Source organism: Cariama cristata, unplaced genomic scaffold (genome assembly GCF_000690535.1).
Source record: "Cariama cristata isolate BGI_N322 unplaced genomic scaffold, ASM69053v1 scaffold32514, whole genome shotgun sequence".
NCBI classification, from domain to species: Eukaryota; Metazoa; Chordata; class Aves; order Cariamiformes; family Cariamidae; genus Cariama; species Cariama cristata.
In genome coordinates, this window is record NW_009614027.1 from 2,736 (window position 1) to 11,596 (window position 8,861).

Consider the following 8,861-nt stretch of genomic DNA (forward strand, 5'->3'; position numbering starts at 1 on the left):
ACTAGGAACATTGCTTTTTGCCACAGCTCTCAATTTGAGTTGGTGTCCATGGTGATAAGGGAAGTCTGTGTCACGCTGGTTTAGTGGGCACGGTCTCTGGTGTCCCATCTGGAGCTGGTGAGATGGGAGGAGGGGATGGCAGTCACTTCTGTCCTAGTGGACTTCCTACAAAACCTTAGTTCAGCTGCAGATAAAAGGCTTGCCAAAGCAGTGGTTAACTGGCAGTGAAGGTTTGAGGCACTTGGGCTCCCTGGGCAGGTCCAGGCTCCCATGTCGCAGCGAGGAAGGAGGGAGCAACTCCAGGAGTGTGGGCTGCAGGGGCCTGAGCATGGGCTGCAGGGTTAGCGTGGCAGGCAGCGATCAAACGTGGAAGGCTCGGGGCCGGCTGTGGCAGCAGGAACCAGGCATCGGCTTGGGGCTGCGGTGCTCTGGAGCTGGCCCAGCAGCCAGACCGGCACAGCTCATAGCACCTGGGGATAGCTGGTTTCAGTCTTCCTTCTGGAAGAAATGAGAACATGCGCTGGAGGCTGGAAGGGTTACTGATGGCTGTGTGGACCACCTGCAGCCCTGATGCCCTAGTGCCTGCAGATGGGGTGGCTTTGGGAGGGTGGTCTAATTAATCATAAGTGATGCTGCCCCAGCACTACCAGTGCTGATGATCCTAGTCTCTTAACGACCCACTCCTGCCTGCCTTGTGAGCATGGAGAACAGTGCTGAGGAACACATGCCCAGAGTAGGGAACAGCCTCAGCCCTCTGTCCGCTCTAACCTCTGGAGGGGTTTTCTGCTGGACAGGCCATGCATAAGCTGTGCAGATGTTAATGATTTCTACACTGAAGAATGCGGTGTTGTTGGTGAACACAGAGTCGTTAAGCTGTGCTGGGCTTGCTGGAGCTAGGCGGTGTGGGAGGGTAGAGACAGGAGCAAGACCCTGCTGCTCACAGCTGCCGGGGGTGTTGCTGGCAGGGCATAGCCGTAGAGCTGGCTGTGCAAGTTGTGGTCTGTTCTCTCGGGTACCTGACGGTTTTTGAGGTAGAGCTAGGGACAAGTGAGCAGAAGTGACCCAGGATTTCCTCCCCAGCCTGAGCAGGGTAGGGGGAAAAAAAAGGGTAGATGGTTCGAGAGAGTGAGAGCCTGTTCCTTACCCCAAAATATCTGTCCTCTCTTGAGTGCGTGATGTTCTACAAACTTTGCCTGTTGTATTTGGTAGCCCTCAGAGTTTATCCAAGAGTTTGAAATCTGATATCAGAATGCTTTTTGCAAGGACTCGGAGCCCTTGCTGGCAATAGGTGCCTGACCCACGTGCTGTGTGTGCTTAAGCAGAGATGGGAGCTTAAACTTCGGGTGAGCAAGAAGAAGGAGTTTCATCCAGTTATTCCAAAGGCACATGGGGTCCGGTCCTCCCTCAAGCTGTTGGTGGGAAATCTGAGAAACCAGAGGCATTCCCCTTGCACTAGAACATTAATGACAAGGTGTGGAGGGATCCAACCCATTTTCAAGCCTCCTGGCACTGTTGCTCAGATGTGGCTCTCTGGGAATTGTGTAGGTCTTCGGGGTAATGCTGCATTTGTACATGCCCTCTAGGGTGTTTTCCTTTGCATCTTTAACCTTGGGGTTATTCTTTTTTTCTGTTTTAGGAATTTCTCTGTGACCCAAAGTTCAGTGATGAAGAAGATTTGGAGGAGAAGTTGGCAGTGTTCAAAGGTGAGAACTGGCGGCTTTCCCTGTCCTTTTGGCCTGACTGGTTGCTCTGAATGGAATATTTTCCTCAGCACTTGGATCTTATTAGCCTGAGATTCTCTACCAAATACAAGTGACTGAGCTAGGATGGATGCCTCCCCCTGGCTTGTGGGACTCAGTGAAACTCCCTGGAGAGGTGGTTTTCCCACATGAGAATTTGTGCTTCCCCCACTTGCGGGGCAGGGACATGTCACCCCGCAGACGTCCTGCCTGGTCACTGCTATTACTGCAAAACCTGCTGCGTGGGCAAAACCCCGGGGAGCAGCAAAGGAGGATGGCTTCTGTCTAGTTACGTAGACGAGCTAGCTGGTATAGTGGACAATGCAGTAGCTGGACTGTCTTCTTTTTTTTTTGTCCTCAGTGAGTAGTAGGACCTCTTCCCACAAGAGCAGAAGTCCCTGTTGCTTTCTGAAGGAGTTGGGGACTTTTTCTCCCCCATGGTTTCTTCAGTCTAATCTGGTCCTTCCTGAGCCCCTTGATAATGGAGGCAACAGCAGTAATGTGTCTCTAGTCCTGGCTAAAGCCTAACTCCAGTGGGTTAGCGGATCCGGGGCTTAGGTTTGGACCGTTTGCTGGGATGGGGCTCAAAGAAACAGCTCAAAAACCTGGGGTCCTCTGGAGCTTGTCCTCAAAGTGGTTACAGGACAAGATTTGGGAGGGCTGCTCTGGGTGTATCCACTTTCTTTCCAAGCAGTGGCTGAAGGCAGTTGAGAAAACATACCTTCTGCATCACACTGCCCTCAAGGTTTGTCCTCAGCCTGGCTCTAACCAAATAAAACCTGACCTTGCTTCCTTTTCAGGCGTTGTCTGTTGTTTTCCTTTGAATTTTGGCTTTGCAATCCAGCATGGAAGAAGCTGGCTGGGGTTTTGTGATCCCTTACCCTGCTGGGCACAGAGGAGCCTCCTGTGCTCCCCGCTCTTTTTCTGTTGCCTTTTGTACGGCTTTGGCTTTTGGCTGCAGCCCCGCATTATTTTTCCCATCACAATTGGGGCTCTTCAAACATTGCAACTGTAGGTCACAGGCGCAGAATTCCCTGTAATGAGAGCCTTTGGCATCTCCTCCCGCTGCCTCATGAGTTTGCCTCCGTGGTCTGTCTCGCTCTCCAATGCCTCCTCCGGCTCCTCCAACAATCGGCTCATTGTGTGATGATGGGGGGAGCATTTCTTCTCCGCCGTCCTTCCCGCTGCCCTCCCCAGCCGGGCCCGGGGAGCCCCCGTGCAGTGTTTGTGTAAATGCATTTGTGAGGGGAGGGACCACGCATGGTTTTGCTCCACCAAATCCCTGCAGCTGGGATGGGAGGGAAAGATGAATGTGCGAGCCGAGGCTCCGAGCACGATGATGTAAAGCTGCCTCTGTTCTCTGTGCATTTGGCTAAGTGTCAGCTGAGAAGAAAAGAAAACCTGTGCTGGGCACGGACACGGCAGAGCAGGGTTTGTGTTCCTGAGCACATGCTGGGGTGCCTGACCCCTGCCCAGGGAGGCGGCAGTTCATTTGCACAAGGTCATTACAGCGGGGCAGAGTGTGGGGAGAGCCAGTGCCACATCAAGCATCACTTTGGCCCCTAAGCACATGTGTGACAGCCCCAATTCCATCTAGGATCGGTTGCTTAATGCTTGAAGGGAGACGTTTATTCCTGCCTGAAGCATGAACGGCTTTGGTTTGTATGTGGTGTTCCCGTAGGTCTGTCTTGGTCAGCTCATGACGGTGATAATCCACCAGCTGAGACCCAGGCGAAGACATGCCAGGCTCTTCCTCTGTCTCCTGCCTGTAGCCGCCCATCAGTCCAGTTAACCCAGCACTTTCCTTCAGAAGCACAGGTCCTGGGAAGGCTCCGATGTGTGAAATATCCACTCTTCCCTTTGGCTCCTTAAATTAGCACGCCACTTCTCTGTTTGTGCTCATCTGCTTGCTGGTGTCCCTGGAGCAGAGGCAAAAGGTCTTTTCCCTTTGGCAAAAGGAGCAGCCTGGGAGGTCTCACTTATTTTGAGTCCTCCGAGGCTGTTCTGGGGAGAGAGTGCTAACTGGAGGGCAAGTGGAAATTTCTCCAGCTTAGCGTGGATGGATGGTGGCAGCAGGCATCTTGCTCTTATTTAGCAGAACTGAGATGATGGGGGGCCCCCTGCGGCGCAAGGAGCTCTGCAGTCTTTAAGACAGACAAATCCTTGCCTGAAGAGCTTAAAGTCTAAATGGGGAACAGCTAGCAAGGGAGGGGGAGGTAGGAAGCACAGGTGTGACACTCCAAAGGTCAGAAGCAGCACAGGACTAAAATCCTGATTATTTTTTTTTTTTTCCCCTAACTCAAATCAGTGCTCTGTCTGTTACAGCATGTGAGCTTTTGTCCTGCAAAGCTAACCAGACCTTGAGCAGGATCTGCCTTTCTCTGAGGATGATGGAGTTGCCCAATTCAGCAATGTTTGAAAGCAGGCTGGAAGGGCAAACAACCTGCTCCGGCATAACTGCTCCTAGGCATGTTCTTGGCTTTGCCCTCTTGATGTGGTCCTTGAGCATCTCTCCTGGCAGGTGCTGCTCTGGGAGTGCAGCACGGTGTTGAGAGGCCTGTAGAGTTTGTCCCTTGCAATTGCAGGCAACTACGTCATTTAATCCCCCTCTTAATCTGATCAAGATTCATTTTGGAAGTGTTCAGTGTTTTGTTTTTGTTGCTACTCCTTCTGGGAGGCTGTTCCAGAGCTTTGTTTTTCTAGCTGGAAACCTTTTAACGCTATTCATGGCTAGCTGATACCTTGTTCTCATGCCAGTGTTTTCCTTCAGCTTAAATGAAAAGCAGCCACAATTAAAGAGCACTTAACTCTAGAGCTCTGGAATGGAGATAAGGGTGCTAAAACTAGGTCTTGAGATGGTCTCCCCCTCTAAACTGTTTGCATTCAGCAGTATATGGATCTTATCCCTTAATCTTTTATTTCATTGCTCAAAGCAGGCAGGGTTTCAAAGCCCTGCGTGCCCCCTGCTCTAGCATCCTGCTAACTCGCTTCTGTGTCTCTTCCAGAGAAGTACATGGAGTTTGACCTGAACAACCAAGGCGAGATCGGTGAGTGACTCAAGGATGCTGGTGCTGGGCTGGAAAAGCAACAGCCTGCTGAGGTGGTGTCTGCTGCTCCCCTCTGCACTTGTGTTGCTGAGGAGGAAAATCCCGTGTCCAGCCTTGCTTGGATCTTGGTTGCCAGCCAGGGGGTTCCTTGGCTCTCCAGCCCCTGCCTCTCAGCTTCCTCAGTCTTTCCTCACCTGCTTCAAGATCTAAGCTTTTCTCAGTCTTGTTCTCCTTCTCGGTTTCTGCTTGCCTCCCCCACTTCTTTTCTGCTCTAAATGCCTTTTTTTTTTTTTTTTTTTCCTTCTCCCTTTTTCTCCACTGAGGCCATCTTCTCAATCCTCAGCATTTCCAGAGCTGGGAAGCTGCAGGGCTTGGACAATCCTAGGTTTTGCCTGGCTTGAGGCAGAAACCATGAACACTCCTAGCGCGGAGAAGCTCTTTGCTTTGCTGGCAGGGGAGCGAAGGGAAGCAGGGACTTGGGTGTGAGTCTGGCTCAGCTGAGCAGCCCTAGTTTGGGCCCAGAAAGCACCAGTTACGTAAAGATCCAGCCTTCTGGAGGCCTGGAGCCGACACTGAAGTGTAATCACTTGCACGCTGTGCCCTTCCAGGAGGTGGTGGCTGCCTCCTTCCCCTCCTCCAGCAGTCCTTGAGCTGAAGGAAAGCCGGTGGGGAGCTGGAAGAGGGCCTGACCCAGGGCTGTGCTGCCGTTTTCTGGGAGGGAAGGGGCCCGCAGGTCTCAGCAGGCGGCAGAGCAATGGAAGGAAATGGCCTGTGGCGATGGGCAGGGGCACCTGCTCCCCACAGCCTGTTTGTCTCCAGTTTTAACCTCAGCGTTGCTTCCCTCCTCCCCATCCTTCTGATTCTTGGCACCACGCTCTGAGCTGGAGAGCATGTCTCTGGAGCGCTCGGAGTTGTTCCTCTTTCTGTGTGCTTGGTGCTTTTGTCTTGAGCTGCACAAATGGGAAGTGGTGCCCTGCACTGGGCAGTACGGCCGAAAGCTGCACTGGAAGGCTTCTCTTGGCTTTCAGCAACAGCTTAATGCTGTCAGCCTTGGAGTCCGCAGGTGAGGTGGTCTGAGGTGGGAACTCATGCCTGTGTCCCTAGGGTTGGTCTGTGCTCAGAGTGGTCACCTCTTGGCAGCACCGATTGCCTTGTTCTTGCAGATTTGATGTCTGTCAAAAGGATGATGGAGAAGATGGGGGCTCCAAAGACCCACCTAGAACTGAAGAAGATGATCTCTGAGGTGACTGGAGGGGTTAGCGAGACCATCTCGTACCAGGACTTTGTCAACGTGATGCTTGGGAAACGCTCTGCTGTGCTTAAACTGTGAGTGTCTCTGGGAGGGAGTCGGGGAGACGCAGGACCTGAGCTGGTGTGCTGGGGGGAGCTGGGAAGCAGAAGTTGTTCTGCCCGGTGGAGGTGGAGCTCTGTGTCCTTGGTGTTCGTGGAGGGGAGAGGAGGACCCTTGTGAAGGGGGAGTTTGCAGAGAGACATGAGAGGGTGTATAAGCCCATGTGCTCCCTGTTCTTTTTCTGTTGCCTTGTCTAGGCTGAGCAGTGGTGAGTGCTCACAGCGGAGTTGCCTGCTGTGTGTTAGCACAGGCTTCCTCCCACACGCTCCATGTGATTCTCCTCCTTTCCATAGGGTGGGCAGGCACTCAGCACTGCAGGACTTCATCCCGTCTCTTCCCTGTGGCTCCTGCTGGCTCTGGGGACACAGGCTTCCTCTGCGAATGGTGGCAGGACTTGAGTGGTGAATGATGGTCCTGCCAACACCAGCGGTGCTGGCTCCTGTTTCCCACAGGATGCTCCTTCTCTCCCTGATTTTGGAGAGACGGGCAGTAGATGGAGATGGGACACATGCTTGAAACAGCTGGCTTGTGCTGGGAGAGGTTTTCTGTGGTACAGGCTGCCAGCACTAGCCTCCCACGGCCCCCTCTGCCCTCTCGACAGGGCTCTGAATGTCCTGCTGTAACAAATAGTTTCCAAACACTTGCTTGGCTCCATCTCCACCCCATTGAAGCCTGGCTTTTCCTTTCACAGCCACAGAGGCTGGCCCTGCTTTTGTAAGGTCTGTAACCACCATGAATAGGAGCTGCTTCTCTCCATCCCCCTTAGCCCTTTTTGAAGGCAGCTTTAGAAACACAGCCAGGTTTCAGGGCAGGTTGGGAGGAAGGATCTTGCGCCCACCTCTCATGTGGTCCCTTGAAGCTGGTACGGGCTTGCTGGCAATGAGTCTCATCTCTCCCCACTGAGTGCCCTGTCTCTGCATGTTGGGATGCTCCTCTTCCAAGCAGAGACTTCTGACATCCCTGCTCCTCATTTCTTTCACCACGGAAGCAGGCTGAGCCTGCAGCCTGTCCCATGTCTTCCATCCTTCCTCCCAACTACAGCAGCTTTCACAGATGGGGCCCTTCTCTTGCTAACAGACACCCCATTGTCTGTTGGACTCTGTAGAGCAGGAGCAGAAATGTAAAACTTGTCCCAAGAGCAGTGCAGCCCTTTGATGCAGCGTGGCAGCTGGCATTCCCAGCGTAGCTGCAGTCCTCAGGGAGGAAGACGGTGCTAGTGGCTGCAAAATGCTTGGGATTCTTCTAGCCAGTGCCTTGCTCCTTGTCTCTGCCCTCTTCCCTGGCTGTAATTGCTGTTGCTTGCTTGGTGTTGGCTTTTGAATGTTCTGCTGTGTGGTTATGTACAAGGTGGGCCAGGGACGGTATTTGCTTTTATGCATCAGGAGCACTTGGCATGCAGTGTGTGCCCTGGGGATTTTGGAAGTGGCGCTCTCAATAAAATGGGTTAGTCCTCTGGAGTGTGACAGGAAAACCAGCAGAGGCTTTGGGAACCCACTCCTGGAAGCTGCTGGAAAAGTGAAGTTGCCTGCCAGGCTGGCAGCACTGCCCTCTCTTGGCTTTCCCTCCGCTGGTAATTACTGGATGCCCTTTGCATAGGAGGCAGATGCTATTTTTCAGCAGATATGATAATCCCACCCCCAATGATGGATAAAGATGCACCCGCTTTTTTTCATTGGTATTATCTGTTGTGTTTTTGCAGGGTCATGATGTTTGAAGGAAAAGCCAATGAAAGCAACCCAAAACCTTCTGGACCACCGCCAGAGAGAGACATAGCCAGCCTCCCTTGAAGAGGACAGGCTGAAAAATTGGCACTGTTTGCTTTGCTGGTCTGTAACAGAGATTACCTGTGCTTTGTTACTCTTTACTGTGGACAGTCCTAGTTTTCAACTAACCTGCCTTAGAGGAACAGCAAGGGAAGCTGGAGACCCCCAGCTCGTGTCTTTCTGCTGCATCCCTTAGCCAACTTGATTTGTTAGACAGAAGCTGTAGCACCAAGTGTAATGTGAGACCAAAAAAAAAACCAAACTGTGATCTTACTTTCCTCTACCCTTCCTGCATTTCTCAGACGAGGAGCTACTTTTCTCCCAGCATATGGATTCAGAGCTGTGCTTGTCACGACAGGTTCCAAAAGGGCCTTACTGCCAGACATTGAGCATTTCTCTGGCAAAGCCCCTGACAGCAGCTTCATGGGTGCAAAGAAATAAGTGCCTTCTCTGCTCTGTCCTACGCTTCCTGACTTTGGACTATTTCTTCCCCTCCTGACCTCACCAAAACACAAGTCAGGCTCCCACCTCTGTGACCTAGTCATGTGCTAGCTGAATGTGGGAAGGTGTGTGGACACAGAGGTCTGCCTGCAGGGCCTCTAAGCTTGGAGGTGGGCATGGCTGACTTCAGGGACAGCTTCTGTCTGCTCCGTGGGTTCATCCTGCAGTCGGATCTTGGTGGGTCCAACACCAGCCGCTGCAAATGAGGACGATTAAAGCTACCTTAGGGGCCCCCTTCCTGATAAATCTCTACTTGGATCCAATCAGGAGTGTAACCTCTGAACAGGTGGCTGCCTGTCCTGTCCATCGAGTGCAGAAACAAGCCTGCTGTTATGCCTTCGTAGCCCCTCAGGAAGGCCTAGGGGAAAATTAAACCTTCAGGTGAAAGGAAGCTGGGTGACTAAACTGTGAGCCCTGCCAGACCAGTTGCAGATGAGGAACTGTCCTCATGCAGCTGCTC

At 52.5% G+C, this 8,861-nt stretch overlaps 1 protein-coding gene across 1 annotated transcript; it reads left to right on the forward strand.

Moving 5' to 3' along the window:
- The first annotated feature begins 1,638 nt into the window (after window positions 1-1,638).
- On the forward strand, window positions 1,639-8,162 carry AIF1L (allograft inflammatory factor 1-like). Its single transcript, XM_009699256.1, has 4 exons — window positions 1,639-1,703; window positions 4,745-4,786; window positions 5,950-6,112; window positions 7,837-8,162. Exons 2-4 carry the CDS (start codon window positions 4,753-4,755, stop codon window positions 7,922-7,924), a joined length of 285 nt encoding a protein of 94 aa, XP_009697558.1. The 5' UTR covers window positions 1,639-1,703; window positions 4,745-4,752; the 3' UTR covers window positions 7,925-8,162.
- Window positions 8,163-8,861: the final 699 nt, after the last annotated feature.